Here is a 20,755-nt window from a genome sequence, read left to right on the forward strand (position 1 = left end):
CTGTAGATATTTTTGGGAACAAGCCCCCAACAGGGTTTTAAAAGAGATTTAATAATCTCAATTAACTTCTAGACCAACAAAAGCCACTGCTGTTTCAAATGCATGTCTCCAAAATTGCTTTCTTGTTCACAAAGAGAGAGCCTGTTGCATACATACCATAACCTGAATAGTTTCTCAAGGGTACTGAATAACAAAAACACTGTATTTTTTTCCCATCCTGCCTTGAATGACAGTTCTCACTTGAGCTTGGGGTTAGTTTTAAAAAGATTACTCTGTACTGCTGATGAAATGCTTTTTTTTTTTTTTAACATCTGTGTCTGGAGTATGTAAAAGGATTGAGAAAAAAAGACCACATTTGAGGCCATTTTCAAATATGCAACATTGACATAATGCAATGGTTGCTTTTTGCCTATTGGCTATTTGTACACGTTGAAGATACACACCATTAGCACTAAATAGCAACATTAACACAAAAAAGTACATACAACAGTAGCATTAATATGAACTATACCTATAACTGGCTTCTTGGAAAGTAAAATATACTCTACTCACTCTACTTTTGGTTCTGATTTGGTCTCCACCAAAGATTGATAGACGGCACTCCATCTCCTCCTGGTGTTGGCATTTTGCTCTGGGGGCATGTTTGGAGCCAGAGTTGGCTGATAGAGCCACTTGACCCACCTTTCTCACTGACCACAATATACATTTGAATTACCAGTGAACTGGAGGTGGAATTTATGACCTGAACGGCACCCAGTCAGCAGGGGAAGTTCCAAATGTTTTGCCCTGAAACATATCAAGAAATCCTGAAGTAGACTTTTGTTTCAAAGGACAGTTAATGCAACAGTAGAAATGCCGCGATCAGTATGCATACATTCAAATATTTCTTTAATCAGGTATCTAGCTTCTGATGAGAGTCATGGAGGGAACCAAATGATAAGAATTTGCAGGTTCTAAAGCCAAAATAAGGACGTCAAAGATGCCAAAACACCATGCAGAGTGATAAAAAAAATGCAGATAATTATAATCGTAATATGAATGAGTTTAAAAACCAACTTTTTAAAAAAAGAAAACAACCTGCATGGGGAAATGTCCTTCTATGTTTTGTGCGAGTTGACCCTTTACTGTTTATAGAGTTCATATGCACACAAAGACAGGCAAACACAGAAGCGGATGTACTGGAGCAAATCAGTTATTTGCAGTCCATGAAATGGCTGTGTAAGCACACACACACACACACACACACACACACACACACACACACACACACACACACACACACACACACACACACACACACACACACACACATATGCATACACATTTATAGTGTGGCACATCAGCATGTACACACAGAAGCGGATGTGGTGGTGTGAATCAATAATGCTGTGTTGTCACAGGGTGACATGTGAGCCATGGCAGGGAGCAGATGGCCCCGGGGTGCCTTGCTTCCTGTTAGTCGTGCCATTCAACCTCAACACACACAAACATACACACGCACTCATATACACACACACACACACACACACACACACACACACACACACACACACACTGCCATTTCTGCTGGGATTTCCTGGTGCAACTAGCCATAGCACTGACCATTACCAAACAGCATGCCATTAATGGCTTTCTCCGAAATGCTGAGTATGCCTCACAAAAAAAATAACAACAGCCAGATAATGGTAAATAGATTTCTCAGCCATGTCCACAGAGGTCTTGGGTAGATAACTCTCTGGACCCCCTCTCCAATTTGATGTTTTTTGCCAGCAGAGCAAACAACCCTCTAGAAATTTGATCTGTTCCAGTGGACACTGAGTGAGGTCAGCCATTGCTTGGATATCACTTTGACTATGATGTATTGATCGAGCATTTCCAATAGTTTGTGTCGGTATCTCTGAGCAAAGACTCAGTTAACGCAGTGAACCGGTGGCCATAAATGTCATTTTGTATGTGAAGGTGATTTATTGAAATTCAGGGTGTAAGAGAAAGCGTCTCCATGGAAAGACCTTGGCAAGATGTTTTAGCACTTTTATGCTGACGACTTTCAACTGGTGTGTGTGATACTGAGAGCTCTCACCCTTGGTAAAGCTCTCCCGCCCTGTTGGCAGTCACCTTTGATGGCGACTGATTGGGTTTGAAGTGTAGAGAAATCGGTACGACCCTGGCGTTTGAAGATAAAAGCTCTGCCATGGGTACGTTGCTGCAGCTACATTGTGTTTCAGGGCAGCGATCAGCGTGTCACGCAACACCCCCACCATCATGAACTCTTGACGCCTGCCAAAATCTACAACCAAACTCTGCCAGGGAGCAGACATTTTGTGGCTGTGTATGTATGTAACCCCTGCTGTTTTCAGAGGACTATGACTGCACGCTGCTTCTGACAGGGATAGCTTGCCGGCAGGGGCATACCCAGTTTTAACACGGTGTTATGTTACATCAATTTCACTGGGCTGACTCTGTAGGTGTGCTGCTTTTAATTGGGTGTTGGGTTGTCATTACAACTTCAAATAATGATGGATTCTTCAAACAAAACTGGAGTATTGAAAACAGACCCATGACAGTGATTGCTTTTCTTCTCAGGTATTTTATTTCACGTTTTGGTATTTTTTGACAATGTTCATGTGTATGTTCTCAGAATGCAATCATCTTGTGACTTGTAGAGCAAATTTTTTATGATGCCTGTATTCCGTTATGTCAGGCGCCATTTTTTTCTTTATAGAGGAGTGTTAACTGTGACAAGTCTAGACGAGTCTCTTGTGGGCAAATTTAACCACCAGACGTTTAATTAACTCTGCAAATTGACCTATAAAGTGCTTCATTTATCTTTCACATTTTGCGGCTCTTAGTGGCAAAAAAGCTGTAAAAGAAAGAGCCACATAAGTATGCATTTTCTTTCCTTTAATCTACATATATTTGACCTTTGATTATCACAGTGTCAAATTATCAGCCAGCTTTCCAAACTCATTTTCTGATACCACCCATCCCATCACGACAGGCAACCAGACCCCCTTGACCTTCAATGTTTCCAGGTTTGAATTAATGCCAATCCAAATTCCTGCACTCCAGGGAGGACATTGCATGGGTTAAAAAAAATATTCCTGGATGAAATAACTGGACTTCACAAGGTGTCTTTGATCAGGAGGTGAGGCTAACAGGGTTTAGGAGGAGGAGATTGAAGGCCAAGCAAGTAGAGACGGTTTATAGAGTAAGAAACAGGCGGTCAGGTTCTTTCTGCCACATGGGCTGCAGCGAGGTCGAGACTGGCAGGGTAATTGCTGGAAAAAAAGAACTGATGGTTGCCAAAGTGTGATTAGGCCACCAGGGGTGAAAGACCAGAGCAAAATAGAGCAAGTAGAGCATTTGATTTAATTGGAGTTCAAGCTGTTAGAGTTTAAAGTCAGAGGAGCAGGAGTAGATTAGCGCACTGTGTAGAAATTTATAGAGCAAAGTTGGATAAAGTTGCTTGTTAATGTCATCTGACTCAACCATCATCTGATTCTCAGCTGATCCTTCTGCTGACTTAGAAAGTGGAGGAATTTGATCGTGAAACCTCCACGTGGGCATTACACAGCACAGGAGACATTTTTTAAAAGCATCTGCAGCTAAGTACACTGAAAATACATGTTTACAGTAAGATCTAGGCCTCTGTTTAAGGCAGTGTGTTTTAAAATTCACTGTAAAGAAGAGTCAAGCCCACTCTCTCACTGAATACCAATAAAGACATTTTCTGGGACTATTCCACAGAGAAAAAGCTAAAAGAGAAACCCCCCTCCTCTATTATGAAACTGCCATGCCTCATTAGCTTTCCACACATTTTCACACCAGACCTTCAGCGTCACAATAGGCATACTTATTATCATTCATCAGGTAGCCTGTGCTTGTTTCCTTTTGCTCTCTCTGCATACAGACAGGGAAGGTCACACAGCTTTGAGTGAGCCAACCTGCTCCACAAAGTTCAAACAATCAGACCTTTTAAAAGCCCAGCACGGCTCTCCAAGGTCTCTGAGTCGCACTGAATTCAGACCAAAGAATAAATAGAAGACCAGGAATAGAAGCTGCTTGATTGGGCTTTAATTAAGTTCATCTATCACTGAAAAGGAATTAAATTTGCTTATTATATTACAAAGTGAAAGTCTGTGGACTCGCTGGGCTCCTTTTAGTCCACTTGGTTATCTCAAGGTTCATTCCTCCTCATATCTGGCCCCTCTCAAGCTCACACAGTGCAGTTGTTTGTCTCTGCACATCAATGCATTCCTCTCATTCCTCTCCCCCCTGGATGAAAATCAGCTGGTTGCCTGAGAGAGGTCATTGAACTTTTCCCTAGTGTTCCCAGCTTGAGAAAGGAGACAGAGAGAGGGGGAAGGAGGACGTCTGAGTTCATTCTTGAGATTGCTTTTAATACAGCCGACAAGTGACTTCAACGTAGGCTGTGGATTTATGATTTCTCATCCGGAAGTTCAGTTGTGTAAGAATAAATATTGCCTCCCTTCCCCCTTTTTGTTTAAATGACCTCATCTTCCCCACAGGATAGAGAAGTTTAGTCACACTAGCCTTTCTTTCCTTTCCGTTTTTGTCTTCCGATATGATACAATATGTTCTAAGCTAAGTCAAAGGAACATGTTCAGTTATAAAGAATGAGAGCTCCACTTTTTATAAACGCAATAAAGGTTGAAAACCGCACATTGAATCTGACAAATTGTATCTCCTATTTTATGTTTAAAGTTAATTTAACAACAATGTTGTAGTGAAAGTAGTGGATTTAAATGTACAACACTTTAAAATGCACTGAGGAAGAAACAACAGAAACGTGATATGCTGAAGTAGAGCTCAAGCTTCAAGTGTGTGCTGACTTTCTAGACCATTGTGGACAAAATCAGTATGTCTTTTGTCTTCTATCCTGCACACATATTAGAACAAAACCTCTTCTTTTGCTTCCCTTTATTTCTCAAACACAATACTCATAATACCATTTTACCAGGAAAATGTAGTTAAAGCTCTTTCAGTCAATGAGCGGCAAACTGTCTCAGTGGAATGGTTGACCAGAATGACAAACATTAAAAACAACTGAATAGAAATTGTTTAAAGATCATGTAGAGGTACTAGAACTAGTTAAAAACCTTGTATGATAATTTAACTTCAAAATACCGATGCACACCTCAACTGTGACACCAAGGGGCAAAGGGTTATATAACTTGGAATTGTATCAGTTCTAATGAATTATTTTTAATAGGTTATATTGAAATTTTCGCTGAAAATTAACTACAGATATCAGGAAAATGAAACAGACTGAAACGTAAAATGTCCCCTGTAAAATGGGAGATTCAAGTATAGGATAATGTATAGTGAAGAGGTGGATCTGCAAATTCAAATAACGTGAGCAAGACCCAGATAAGAGGCTGTCCGTTATCCCACTAATTACACAGCTACCAACTGAAGACACAAATAAGCTGACATGAAATACTGTTTTAAAGGTAGGTTTAAAGGTAGTTCCATTGATTTATAAATTACCATTATTATTTATTCATCTAAAAAAATAGTCTCTCAAATTCCACGGGTGCTAGCTATTCCATGGCAATGAATTCTTATCGGCATCCTTGCAGGACAAATCAACACTAAACTGAATGTTTTAGATTCATGGTCAAGTTAAAACAATAGGCTGCATATTTGTTATGATACACATCATACTACACATTTCCATCCAAGGTTATTCTGACTTCTGCAGGAATATTTAAGTTGACATTTCTGTCCTCATCCAGCTGTCTTTCCTATCAGAGCTTTTTAGGGTTTACACACTTTTGGACATAAACAAGGCAAATGTCTCAACTTATTGCTATTATTATTTCAGATTATAGTTAAAGTCACCTTGTAGAGGTTTTAGAACTTAGAGATACACCCACCAGCTCTGCTACTGTTCCCTGGATTGCAGTACAGGATCCTCAGGCTGCTGTTACATCTGCACTTAGTAACTGTTATTATCAGATATTTCCTGACTCTCAAGACCAACCTGTGACAGAAACTAACGTTTTTGCCACAGTGTCAACAGGCAGAGGTGAAATGTGCCGGGATGGCAGATTTATTTGCTATGACATATGTGTGATCAGGTTGTCCCTGGTGTTGTCTTGCTAATAAACATCAACTACACTTGTTACGGGGTTTTGACCAATCAGAATGAATGATATAACAGAGCTGAGTAATTAAGTGTCATAGAAATGGAATACTTCAGTAGAACACCATTAAAATGAACTTAATGGAATCTCTGTGAGGATTTTGGCGAGACTGTAAACAAAGCAGTAACTCAAATCTCTGCAGATCTTGTCTGTAAGTAGCAAATGGTGTTTTCTGACAGACAGTATCATCTTGCTTTCTATGACCAGTCATAATGCTCACCTCAATTTTTCAGTTGAAAATGTAAAAAAAAAAGCTGTTTTAACAGAGCGCTGTTATTCACCCTGTCTGACCCCTTCCATTTGGCAGTGTTGACAGGCATTAAAAAGCACTATATAGAAATTACCAATCCTCTCTCTGCTGGTCTAGTTTGCTTTTGTAGGTCATGTAGTTTAATCAGTATTAATTTCAGTCTGTTTCATAGCCAGCTAAAATCTCCTCAGAAGCTTTACGCACTACTAGAGTAAATGTGCGTAGTTACTATCACTGTCAGTAGATGTCCTCACTTTGACTTTTCATTGTGCCTTCTTTACTCGCCACTTCAAAGGTGTTCCACAGGGAGCCGCATTACAAACACCTGATTGTTTTCTCTGACATTATTGGACATCTGAGCCCCTCAATGTGCTCCGCTCTGCTCACTGTGTGCCCTGTTCCAGACTGCGGCCTCTCTAATTTACATGGGCAACATGGAGAACACCACTGAACCTGAAACCTGGCCTCAATGTGCTCCAATCACGTAAACTGCTCCAATATCTTGTTGCCAAAACTAAGGAGCTTTCATTCAGCCGCCGACTCTACAAGACGTCTCCTGTTTGAAAGAGGAGACTACGAGAGGCGTCTGGCTTTGATGTTCTAATACTTTCTGCCTCCCTGACACATTTAATTCTTAGATGACGATATTATGCTTGATTTGTTTGGCACTGCGTCCTAAATTACAGGGGGCTCCATCAAAGGAAAATTACAACACTCCTGCTTTTTGTGACCATAAAACTTACCCTTTTGTTACAGTTTGCTTCTTCTCAGACTTGGAGCTTGGATTTAGGAGTCAGTTAATGGTTCAAAACAAACAGAAATCTCTTAGTTACAGTGTCTAACCAACTGTAGCACTCCCTCCCCCACCCTTTCTCCACGGTATTAGTATGACTGCATGTTTGGCTTGCCTCATGTCTTTCCTAGTAACCCACACAGAATCTGTGATTTAACCATACTTGTCTGTGTCACAGAGAAACTCTGGTCTCAAAACTAGACGGTGATGTCATCCACACAGCATCTGGCACAGGAAGTGACTTAATGGTAACTGAACTGTCAAGCTCTTTTACAAAGGCTTTCCCAGTCACTTCTGCCTAAAAAAAACAGCTCTTTGAACATAGGGGTTGTGTCATTCTGTTACATGAGGGCATGAAACAAAAGCACATTGAAGCAGTGGAATAGCTGAATGCTTTCTTTCAAATATAACCAAAACAAAATGACTTCATTTCGAGTTCAGAACAATCAGGCTGCACATGAAGCAAGCTACAGATGGTGTTCTCACACATCCCATTCATTTCACAGAGTACAGTAGTCGTTTTTGGCTTAGATCAGTCGGTCTATTTTCAGCTCCACTGCATTTGATCCTGTGGCTGTGTGGTCTCAAGGTCTGCAGGGGTCAGTGGATATGTCTTTTTAGGCTTGATGCAGCATGCCACCCCTGTAAAAGGAAATGAGCCTCTCCCATGGGCTCTGTTTGTCACAGGAGAAGCAACAGGCCACCTGGGAATCTTCTGGTTCCCACGGTCTCTATCAGAGGTCTCTATCAGGACCAATCAAGCAGAGCGGTTTGGCTGCACTTTTTTCCCTTTGTCTTTTCAAAACAAGGGGTGTGTTGGGTCTTGTTAACAGCAATCCAGGGCTGATTTAAAGCCTTTTAGAGCAGTTTGAAATGTGAAAGTTTTCCCCTTGTGTTTAATCATTAACCCAAACTGCAGAGTATGGAACATGGCTTAGCCTTTTGGTCCTGCCGAGTGCTTCTGCATGTTTTGAATGCCACAGAGAGTACTTAAATTTTATCAAGTGGCTCTTCATACAAGTGTCCTTAAATTCTTGTGTGCAATATTGGAATAGAACAACCACAGATGGTGGGTTTCACATGATTAGCTCAGAAAAAAAAAGCTCAATTTTTTTGGCTTTCACACACTTACATGGCTTTCTGAAGCCACAAAGACGTCACTGGAACAGTCGATGTAATATATGGAGCTCCCTCTGAGACAACACAGAGCTATCAGTCGTCCAAGTGGCTGACATCCTGTCTTCACTGAAAAGCCACTCAAGCCAGGTTTAATGCACTCTAAACACACCAAGCTCCGCAAGTGTGGATGATGACTCAGCAGCCTTTTTCCTTTCTCTACCTCTGGTCTTGTACGTCATGGTTGGCCTTTTAAAATCTGGCAGAGTGGCAGGAATAGAACTTGTTTTATTAGATCGTGTAGCCTTGAACCAGGAGCATGGAGCTTCTTGATATTTTTAGCAGCACATTAGTCTTGCTGCTTCTGTCCTGTTTCACTATTGTCACTTCCTCCTCCGCTGATGGCTGGTTGGGCTCCGTGCAGACATCCCCAGATGAGGCAGACATCCTCTTTCAGCTGCATTGTCTCTATTTGAGGAAGCCATTGTGCCACTTTTGGGCAACTGTGTAGGATTTTGGATCAATTGTGCGGGCTGAAATAGGTTTCAAGGTTAAAATCAGAGCACTGGCTTGTGTGAAAGAATAAAAGGAAGATATTGATTGAGATTTATTGTGAGAGAAGGGATTGTCTCTCTGTGGCTTTCTCTCTGCTTTGATGTCTCTTCACTCTGCATGCAGAAGTGAGTGATTGTAAGTGATACACTCTGAGCTCCAGTAAGGTGTGTGGAGAGGAGAGAGCAAGTGAAAGGAGAACAAACACAGTCTACGTCCATCCACTCTGAGGCTGCAAGGTCACCCATTGCTTCATTTTATGTTGGATCAAAGCTGGTCAATAAAAATCAATGGGCTCAACAAGAATAAAGGGCCAGTAAGGATTGAATAACTGCTCAGTCAAGGTTAGGTAAATACATCAGAAATGTTTGTTGTTTGGAAAAAAAATGTTTGTTCTCTGAGAAAAACTGCACAAATTGGATGGTTTAACTCCAGTGGTTCTCCTCCTCCTCCTCTTGCCTCCTTGATGGGATAAAAAAACAAGTGAAGCGTTATTCTTTTTCAAAGAAACCAAAGTCTCCTGTGTAAAGTTACAGTCCTCATTTATCTGCTGGTTCAGACAATAAAAAATGGAGACAATAAAAATACACAGAGTGTCATGAGGAGTGTGGGTGATTTACTGGCGATCACGTTTCTTGTTCCAGTAGAGCAGGCTCACTCCCACGGGAGAGTGCGCTGTTTTGTAAACACACAAATGCTGCCGCCGCTGACGTAAATTTGAATATTTATGAGCCTTAAGGGTAGGATCCACCGCCGTCAAAGATGTTTCTTCCTTTACAGTCGAGTCCAATGAATGTACATTTACAAGTATGAAACCTGAAACCTTTCATAAAAAAAACAAAGGGAAAGAAAATTAAAAAAGGTTTCCTGTTTCTTATGATTCAAGTCTGGACTTTCTTTCTGTTCTGTATTTATTAGGCAGACAGTCATTACACCAAAGCCACCATATTTTCTATTTATTAGGAGGGTGTTGTTTTAATGGGTGTTGAATTCATAGGACTTTCTGAAAAGTGAGGCATTTCAAAGGATGCCAAGTGTCAATTACATTTCACTAGATCTACTTGTGGTTTAACCATTAAAGATGGAAGGTCTTTTTATCACTATGTGCTGAACATCTCCCAGCAGTTCAGCAGCTCTCTACGCCTACTCAAAAATACATTATGAAATTCAATCAGGATGGCACTCAATAATTATATTCATTATTTCATCAGCATGCTTTTACCTTAATCAACTGATCATTAGGTCTGTACAATGCCAGGGGAAAAAATGCTGGCAACAAATATCAAGAGCCCCCACTTAGCATTCTAAAGTAAACCATTCAATAATTAGTACAAACCCTAGATATGTTCCTTTAAAACTATTTGTCCGTCACCTTTTTGTCCCAAAGAAAAATGACTGAAAGTTGTAGTTCAGCATTTAGGGGAAACAAAAGAATCATAAGTACTCACCTTGCAGTATGAAAGATAGCTGAATTTTAGGGTACAGCTAGCTGCCAAGTAGCTTCTGCACGACAAAGAATGTGAAGTAAAGCGAGCATGGCTGTGTTTCAAAGTTACATATTATCTACCAATGCCTTGAACGCTCACTTATTTAAACATTAAATCATTATGGTTTTTTGGACTGACCATTTTTTGACTGGGATCATTCACTTCTGGAGTCACTGTCCAACTAGCTGAATATAGCATGTTAGGAGCATAGACTGAATGAAATATGGACCTAGTATCCGTGACATCACCCATCTGTTTCTGAAGCGCTGTTTTGAGGCCAATCGGCGTGGCAGCCGTATTGCGGCTGTCGAGTGATTGTGACATTAAGAGGCATAGTTTGAGCCTCCTAGCCAACAGCTACAGTGTTCCCGCCTGTCAATCAAGTCAGCTTTGCCTCTTATTGGAAGACTCGTATTCTCAATATCTTTCAAATTGGTTAGTAAAAAGTCCCCCCCCCCCCCCCCGTACATGTTTGTTTCTACTGTAAAGATCGGATATTTTGAATTGGTGTGTATGTGGTTTCTGTTCCTTCCAGAGCCAGCCTCAAGCGGATCCTCGATGAACTGCAGTTTTAGCACTTCCGCATTGGACTCATATTTTTGGACTGGAGGTTGCCGCTTGGTTAGGAGCCACAGAGCCAAACTAGCCCTCCCCTCTGTTTAGGGTATTTGTGCTTAGCTAAGCTAACTAGCTCTAGTTTCAGTGATACTAATTGTCTCATCAAACATCCTGCCTTGTCAACAAATGAAAATATTTCCAAAGTTCTGAACTAATGGAAGCTCTATAATTTGCTGTTAATTGAACTATTGATTAATGGCCTTATTATTTGAGCGCACTGTGAATAAATGTGAAAAAAAAGAATACTACTTGGGTGTGTTTTCAGATTTGTTGCTTTTTGACCAGCTTGCTGTAACTTAGATATGAAGTTGTTGTTTCCAGGGGTTGCATTATCTTCTCAGTGCAGTGAAGGGCTCAGTGTCCTCAGCTCTGTCCAAGCTGTTGGGCAGTGCTGACACACAGGGATTCACCAGCTAATGAGAAAGCCAACAAACTCCTCCGTCATCTCATTTTTGCTAGACAAGTCGATGAATGACACTCCAGAGAGTTGATCGAGCCTGACCTTGAGTCCAGACAGATAACTGTCCTCTCACCTATTGTGTCTGGAGCAGAGTTTTTTTTTTTTTATCTGTGTCTGCATTAAAACCAGATCGATTGTAAAGGACATTAATGCCATGCTTGCATTTTTCGTATTCCCATTACTCCCCCACAGCTCATGAAATGAGAGTTTTGTTTGACTTTAATTGGCTGCTTATAAGTCGGCAAGATGCTCATTAGGAAATCAAAGAGCGGCGGCGGCAGCGGCATATGCAATATTATCAGTGCTTTACCATGTGAATGTTTAGGAAATAAACAGAGCGTAGGGGAGGCTCGGTTCAGAGGTGAAAATAGCAGCAGAGCCACAAAAGACACTTTAATTACAAGTTGAACTTTAACCCACATCCTTTTCTCTCAGTCTCATCCTGCCCGCAATTACCCACAGTAACGTCCCAAAACAGAGATGACGGCCTAATCATTTTCACTGTTTTGGCAAAAGCGCAGCTTGGGGTTTTAACAAACTAGCCAGGCGCAGAAAATGACTCATTATCTTCCACACAAGTCGAGGTATCATTCCTAATTGTGTGGGGATACCCAAAGGAACTAGCAAATGTTTGGTATTTCCTGTTGCCCATAAGATAGCGTAAGGCCATCCAGGGAGAACAGCACTGAAGAATCTCTTTGTGTTGTTGAGAAAGACACTGAGCAAAAGCCCAGAGGTCCAAATCATGTGAAAAAAAACAGGGGTCGAGGACAGTCTCTCTCCTGCTGGTGGGAAAAGCAAATCATGTGTGAAGCCTGGGTAACCATGACACTCGGGCAGATAGTTACCACCCCATGGCTGAGTGCTGGATCCTCTCAAGTCCTCACTGTTCAGTCTTTACTCTGTATGTGTGTGTCTCTGAGGGATTCATTGTGCGCAGTAAAAATGAAGGAAAGGGAGTGTGTAAACTCAGCTAGGTATTTTCCCATTGGATTCTCAGCTTCTGTAGGGCGGCTGTGACCTTTAAAAAGCTATTGATCCAAAGAATGAATACTGTAGAGAACTGCTGCCTGGACTTTATTTCCCAGATGCACACCTGCTGCTGATGGCAGGTGGTTTGCTTCAGGCAATGAGATGAGTTTTTGAGGATTATAGAGTCTTTTGTTGATGTGATGAATTGTCCTTTCCTCCCCCTGTCAACCTTCAGTGTCCTCCTTTGCCAGCTGCTTATTATTATTTTCCTTTTTCATAATAAAAGTCAATAAAAAAGGAGGAAGAGGTAAAAAGAGGACAGGAAAAAATAGAGAGGTTTGTTTTTCACAATTCTCACATGGTAGTGGCAACATGGCTTGCTAACGTGCGGGTGAAAAAGTTCTCTGTGCTGAAGTGGAGCATGCCTTAGTCTCATGATATCCACCTGACACCCTCCCTCCCTCCTGCCCTCCTCTATCTCCTCTTCCTGGCTCTCCCCTGGGTCACTGTGGAGTTATTACCGTCTGTGCCCTTGTGGGATTCTTTTAAACATCCATCACCGCTCTTACAAACCTCTTACTGTAATTGGCCTGCTTTTGTTTCAGACTTAAATAGATGATAATCTATGCCGACTGTCTGGGACATATTGAGGACACGCATCATGAGTTTGCCATTTTGAGGAGCCTTGCTAGTGGTCAGTCACATGTGCTTGCTGCTGGACGCAGTGACTGGTTTTAGTTGATGCCTCAGCAAGATGTGATTTTCCTGGAGTAGGTGGAAAAAAGGATGAAGGATGTGTTTTTGCCAACTAACACATCGAACTTCAGCTGGGGGTCTTACTGAGAAGCTTGTTCTCTAATTAATACTCGGATCTAGAAACGGATGTGAAAGGTATCCTCAATGAAAAGCAGGGCCTGTTCAAAGTACTCTAAAATGAACTGAAATAAAACATCTTGCTCTCCCCTTTTAGCCATGCAAGATACATGGGATGTCAGTGTCAGTTGGCTTTTGGTCCAAACCTTAATATCTTAAAAAATGATGGATTTCCATGCAAATCTTTAATTGGTATTCATGTTCCCCAGGGGATATGTCCTCATGACTCTAATAATCCTTGATGTTCCCACCAAAAACACCAGAAGGTCATTTTTTTTCATTTATATTGTTAAATATTTCAACATGTGCCACATGGTTGGCACAAATTTGGGTACATACATTCATTGTTTCAAGAGAATGAATCCTAATGACTCTGTTGATCCCAACAGCATGTCAGTGTTTTTCTCTATCCAGTTAAAATATATCATTATACAACACATTGACGGCCCCAAACTCTGGTTAACATTTCAGATTCCTGTGAAAAACCCCAAATATTTCACTTACTTTTCGGCATCTTCAAATGCCTTACATCTTGGAATTGAGTAAAATACCTCAAAACTATTAAATGAATGCCATAAAACTTAGTTTAGATATTTATGCCTTACGTAGTCCAAATTGTAATGATGTAATGACATTCCTATGAGTTTCTGGTGTGCTTTGTGAATAGAGCCAATAAGCAGATGTTAGCATGCTAATATGTCTCGCTTTGGTGTTAAAAATGATAAATATTAAAACAATTGAATTATGAATCTGCTTAGGCTTTACATATTAGCATGGCAGTATAGTTATATCTAGTGATGAGTTCAGTCCCAGAGGGCTGCTAGCATGGCTGTAGACTTGTTTTAGCAATAGCTAATTAAAAACGCTCAGCTGCAACAAAGGAAATGCCATGTGGTTTGAGACATTGCTGACTGATTTAAGAGCACACTGTGTTTAGACACCAGAGGGCTTTAACTGGGAAGAAACTGCTGATCCTTCCTCCTCTGTGTCACCAGCTAACCCCCAGCCTCAGGAATGCAACAGGACGGAAAGGGAGGAGAGGGGAAAAGGAAATACTTTTGTCTCCCTGAAGCACTTCAGAATGGATGTCTCCCTTTTTTTTAGTCCTCATTTGACTTTTTGTTTGATAAAAAGAAACTGTATATTCAAATCTGACACTTGTGGAGTGCAATGACCCAGTTTTGCTTCCTCTTCAAGGTTGATTTAAACGTGTGTATCCCAGTTAGAATTACACACAACATAATTACTGTAGGTAAACTGAGTTGAATCAAGATAGATTCAAATAGAATAATAATACATTCCTATGGGGGCTGACACAGTAATGTTTTAGTAAATTAAACTTAACAATTCACCATTGTTCACAGATAGGTCATGTTTCAGTTCATAACAGAGGCATCAAAGAGATCAAATGTTGCTCTTAACATCACTGTTACTAATAAGGTTAGCTTAAAGACTTGATATTCAAAAGGAAAACACAGACACATCCACTATTAAGCCTCACTAACATACACTCATTCTTCTATTCTTGTTTGGTTCCAGATAATCAAATTGTGTTTTGTGTGTTGTGTGTATGTGTGCGTGTGGGAGAACAAGCCTAGCACCATGACTTCCTGTCCAGCTGTTCCTGCTGTCACTGCTCATGAGCAGATGTCTGTATTTCCTTGTATAAGACACACAACTGTGGTATTTGCTCAACAGAATCTAACATACATGGTCAATTTGTAACAGACCCATTTTAAAACTCCTGTAAGCGGCAAAAAGTCGAGCCCCTCCAAGTCACATTAATATATTTATGCCTGAGTGCTGCAATGCTTGGCCAGATGCTGAAAATAAAAACCAGCAAAATCTGTCGACGTGCAGTTGTGAATAGTGATTCCCCTGTTTGTTCAGTGTGTGTTTCTGTGTGTGTTGTGTCTCTGCATGAAGAGCGTCTGAGGTTGTGCGTAGGAAGGTGTGAGAGCTGATGAACATTACAGATCTTCTTGTAGAGTGAGAGTGTAATAACACTCCATTTCCACCCATATTTCGTGATGGCCAAGGGATTTACATTTTAAAGGGTCAGTTCACACAAATGTTTAAAAAAGATGTTTTTTCTCACTTACCCTAAGAGGTACTCAGCATGAGGAGTGCCACACTGGACAGAAAAGTTAAGGCAGCTCTAAGGGACTGTGACTGACTGGGGCTCTAAAAAAATCAAACATTTGTGTTAGTGAGGTGGTGGACCTCAATTTAATGTTTTTTTCATGACACCCAAAACCCCTGGTGGCACCAAAGTGTCAAACTCCTCTTTTGAGTGCGTAAAAACTGCAGTTCCTCAAGTGTCCACTTGAGGCTGGCTACAAAAGCAGGATTAATGGTCTGAATAGTTCATGTCCCACCCACACACACGCTTCGAAACACAGCTCTATGGTGACACCCCTGTTCAGCTTGCAAACTTGAGATACCTGCACAAATAAACACCTGCACATGAATCAGAAATATCATTTTCTAGTTTGACCCATGTTCCATCTGTTACAGTGGAGGAGTCAGGCTTCAAGACATGTACTGAGCTTTTAACTGAGTTTTATTTTTATTCCTAACAGTTTGATTTATTTATTTATTATCTATTTCAAATTTTAGTCATTTTTATTCTATTTTATTTATTTATGTACTTATTTATTTTAAGTATAGAATCTTATGTTCTTGTAATGGTTTAATATTTTAGTGTTTTATTCTCTTAAAATAGATTTTTTATTTTGGTGATTTTAATTTCCTGTGTTGAGTTTTAACATCTTATTTTACCTCCAGTGATTCCTCATTATGATATCATGAGAGCGTTTCCTCAGTTCGTTCAGCAACTTCTTTTTTATTTATTTATTTATTTTTATTACTATTTTTGCATATATTGTGTTCTTAACCTTAGGATTGTGGGGTGGGTTTGGGGACGGGGCTTGGGGTGGGATCTTTTCTCAATTTATTCTATTTTGGTTGTTTTTATGTACAGCACTTTGTGTTACAATGCCATTGTATGAAAAGGGCTTTATTAAAAAAAGTCTGATTGATTAATGATACTGCAACCAGTCACCAGGGGGAGCTCTAAAAGTTTTGGCTTCACTCAAGTTTTGGCAGCGGTTTTGCTGTCCATGGTTTTATGCAGGATTTATGACTCTATACAGTCTGTTTGTTTATTTTATCTGTAATTTTCCAGGCCTTTTTAGATGCTCCTATATATGAAAGGATTGGGTGACAGGAGCAATAACAGTCGATCACAACAGTGCTCATATGTGGGAGCAAGACTCAAGACTTTTTTTATTATATAATTGTGCCTTTGTTTTCTCTTTAAGATTTACATCTTCAGTGGGAACAATGCCACTGAAACGCCTTTGTTGTTTACCTGTAGACTCCACTCATCAGATAACCAGCTGAGGCAAGAATGCAAACATAGGTAAACACATTCTTTGACAGCTCAATTAACTGTCTGTCTCTCTCCCTCTCTCAGGATGCCTTTGTGGAGCTGTACGACAGACAGAGGGACTCCGTCTTCTGCTCCTGGCCCTCCATTAAGACTGTGTTCGGTTTGGCAGCACTCGGGGCAGCTAGCCTCACCATCGGCGCGTACCTTACACAGAAGTGAACAAGCCCTTTTTTTCTACAAGCAAGACTTTATTCCTCCTCCTCCTCTTATTCCTTATGCCTCCTGTTTCTTCTTTTAAAGACGCCCCTGACCCCTCAGAGACAACCTTCAGATTCTTCCGAATCTGGCTCTCTTCAAAGCCCTCGCTCAGAAAAACTCCCTCTTTCTCGCCCCTTCACGTCAAAACAGACACAAATCAAAAACAACTGGAGCAGCCAGATGCACGGCCTGAACTGAGAAAAGGACGTACTGGAAAAGAGGCAGCTTAGATGTAATCGCACTAAGCTGGGAACAACTGAGGAGAGAGGAGGATTTATTTTTTGTTCTGCCTGCTTCTGTACTAGTTATAGCATGAATGTTGAGTGTTAGCTTAGACGTTGCATGTGTCACAGCTCATGCGGGACCTCTATTTTGGAGGCCTTGATGATGGGGGGGTTAAGGACAATGACAGCCCACACTGGGGAGGAAGCGGCGAAGGCCCCGCCCCTGCTTGTTAGGGTGAAGAACCCTGTTTGAACTGTGACTGACTCCAGTTACCCACTCCACCCCACCCCTGCAGCCGTCCTTCAAAGGACTTCCTCCACCGAGCAGAACAGCTGCTCAGAATGTATAATGGAAAATGCTCGCTACAACCAGCGAGTTTGTGTGTCTACTGCTTCAGACAGCTCCAGTGAACTCTGAACACACTGCACCATTATACACACCCTGCCTGGACTTAAACATGTAGAAGAAGAGCAAGTGGAAGACTGAGGTTTGGCAGGAAGCCATTTGGCTTTTACTTTGGTGTTAACTTTTGCAGCAAACCCCAAATTACGGTATTACTTCAGAAAAAGAGGAGATTTTTTTTCCAGGAGTGATGCAAAAGAAGCCTGTGCTGCAGAAAAATGTCAACTGTTAATGCATATACTCAGAAAAGTTGAGCGCTGCACAAAAAAAGTAAGGTAGAAGAAGAAGAAGCAAACAGATTCCATTCTGCATCTTAAGAAAGAAGTACCCAAGCAACAAATTTCAAAGTGCATTCCTTGAGCAAAGTGACATGAACGACTAAAAGCATCCTCTCTAAAAGCATCATCATGCATTTCTAAAAACTATCACTTCTTTTCTATTTTCTACCTCTGCGGCAGCTTATTCATTTTTAACTTGGTCCATTCATAGTCAGATTGTTTGGGCTCACTGAGGGTTGTCAGCATGAATCCTCGGGGCCTCACAGTGACTCTGTAATGCAAGAATCCACTTGAACAAAGACGCGTGTTGACGTGGACTGAGAAGACCTCGCCTGGCCTCTGCAGTAGGGTTTCATTTTTAGGACAGAAGCCAGTGTGTCCCGCGTGCTGGAACCTGAGATGTCCCTCCTCTCCTGGTCTCACTGATGCATCCCGTCATTGATTCGCTCCTCTCAGCCTGTTTTATCGATGTTTGTCTTGTGTTACAGTCGGATAGAAATTTAGGAAACGCTCACAGGCTCCAAAATATTTTGTTGTCTACAGTACTTAGCAAGTTGGACAAGTGGTTATCTTTCTTTCTTTCTTTCTTTCTTTCTTTCTTTCTTTCTTTCTTTCTTTCTTTCTTTCTTTCTTTCTTTCTTTCTGTCATCTAAAATCTTCAACTTCTCTGTTGCATGGAGGAAAGATGCTGTGTGTCACACAGAAATTCACTGTGTGTAATCCTATTTATAACAGAATAGGCTAGAAGATAACAAATAACAGTGGAAAAAGTTGTGTTTTCTATTTATTGAGAGGTACAAGATCACAGATTTTTTAACAGGACTTTGATGAAAAATTAATTTTCACTTTTTTCTATTCTACGGAATCACACTGTAATGTCATTTTCTTCCTGGCTGCTACTATAACAAGAAAAATGTTTAAAAAGTGAATTTATGTGTCGTATTCATATTGGCTTAAGGCTGCTATACTGTCGATTTTTAACTTTTCCTTACAGCTTAAACTGCCACAGATTTACAGTATAGTTCTAGAGAGCTGGAAACCAAAGTTAACTTGTATTCATCTTTAATTTAAAAATAAATGGTAGCTTAACAAGAATACATGTCGCTTTCCGTTGCTGAGTCTATTCAGTGAGGGTTTTGTCTAGTGTTACTGTAATATATCAGCTTAACATCGTGCTCCGATGATAACTCAGTGCTTCTCTTTAAAAGGTCAACCTGCCGGATTTAAAGCTTGTCTCAGTTATCACCACAAACCAACCTAATGTCATTAAAACAGCCCAGTGTGTGCTGTTCGTAGTGATGTGTGTGTAAGAGGAAAACAGTCTAACAGCAATATACTGTAATTTTTATATTCTCTGTGCATATATGAATGTAGACACTATGGTTGCTGTACTGTTTTATGTCTATAATCACAATCCTGTAGCACTTAAATAAAGTGAATTGTGTTTCTGTTGTTTACTGCTATATCCACGATAAGCTAGCGGGATCATATTGTTCCTAATAAACCAGATTTCTCAAGCAGCTGCAGTCTGAGTTCATGTTGTGTCTGCTTTTTTATCGATTCTCAGCTTGTTCTCTGAGTGTGTCAGCAAGACAGAAAGGGAATGAGAGATGTTACGCTGAAGAGAAGTGGATCAACAGTGTTTTTTTTATTTGATTATTTTATTTCTATCTGCAGCTATGAACTGTAAAACTGTAAATATGAGCCTGCTTGTGTCAAAGTGACAGTCTCCTTGGAAAGGAGCAGCAAGCCGCACCCCATCAGACATCAAAGCTGTCCCCAAACACTGCACTTGTCAGCCTCCCTCTTCTGCTCCATACGCTGCTAAACACGAGTGCAAAAACCCCAAGATGCCCTGCGGCCAGGTTTTTTTTATTTTTTATATATATATATACACCCCCTGCTTCTGTTCTGATCACACTTGTCTTCAAAGGCTACAGCACTTGTGTGCTGCTCACTGGAATTTGTGAAAAGCATGATGCAGTAAAACTAATGTTGAAAGAGTTGAGTGGGTGCGAGAAAATGAGGAGAGAGAAGTAGGAGACAGTGTGTGTGTGTGTCTGTGTGTGTATGTGCGTGGATATATATATATCCCTGAGGAGACCAACAGCATAGGGAAGTTCATTTGGGCTGGAGCCTCCACGCAATCCCTCCTCTCTCTCCCACTCGCCATGCATATAAAATGCATGACACGCTCTGAAGAGGAATTTTAAATCAAGCCCTAGACTTTCAAAAGAGGGTCCAGTGTGGGTGTGGATGTTCACTGTGAGTGTGTGTGTGTAAAAGAAAGAGATGGGCAGTGAGGAGAAGAGGAAGGGGGAGGATGGCAAAGCCCTCCTGCCTCTTCTGCTTTAGGGCTACAAGGTGTAGAGGAGGCTTTCCCAGCGCCGGGTATCACAGGGGAGATTGGGAGATCAAAGCAGATTGTCTGGAGTAAAGTCTGGTCCAGTTTCAGGCCTCATTTGGAAGTCCATCAGATCCTACTCACAGTACCTTACCCTCATTTAGAGGCAACCTCTGCTGCATTAAACTTCCTGCTGAAATCTAGCAATTTCCTAAAAAGAGATATAAAAAAAAAGCAGTGCGTTAAAAATCATTCATCTCTTAATGGAATGTAAATATTCAATGAGTAAAGGTGGTTACTTATCCCACTAAAATGGGATCAACTGCTTTTGGTTGTAGTCTTGAACTTGTGCTGTGTACTACAGTGTCACCTTGTGGCTGCAGGGTTTAAATGATCAGGAAACTTCAGTCCTAAAAGTGGCTTATTTCTACTTCATTTAGGAGAAATAACGCTTACTTTATTGAGGAAATAGTCTTCAACTATGGAGGACCAACCTTTAACAGCTTTAGCCTTCAGCTTTCTCTGGCACATGGCTGCCAATCCCTGCACTTAAATATCCTGAG

The 20,755-nt window shown here is 40.9% G+C and overlaps 1 protein-coding gene across 1 annotated transcript in view; it reads left to right on the top strand.

The window, feature by feature from the left end:
• The window catches only part of bcl2b (BCL2 apoptosis regulator b), a 28,648-nt gene extending 9,274 nt beyond the window's left edge, over positions 1-19,374 (top strand). Inside the window, exon 2 of the mRNA XM_034702406.1 lies at positions 16,770-19,374. Within this exon, the coding sequence (XP_034558297.1) occupies positions 16,770-16,904 (135 nt within the window). The 3' untranslated portion in view covers positions 16,905-19,374. The remainder of the gene's footprint in view (positions 1-16,769) is intronic.
• Positions 19,375-20,755: the final 1,381 nt, after the last annotated feature.

Source organism: Notolabrus celidotus, chromosome 15 (assembly GCF_009762535.1).
Source record: "Notolabrus celidotus isolate fNotCel1 chromosome 15, fNotCel1.pri, whole genome shotgun sequence".
Lineage (NCBI taxonomy): Eukaryota > Metazoa > Chordata > Actinopteri > Labriformes > Labridae > Notolabrus > Notolabrus celidotus.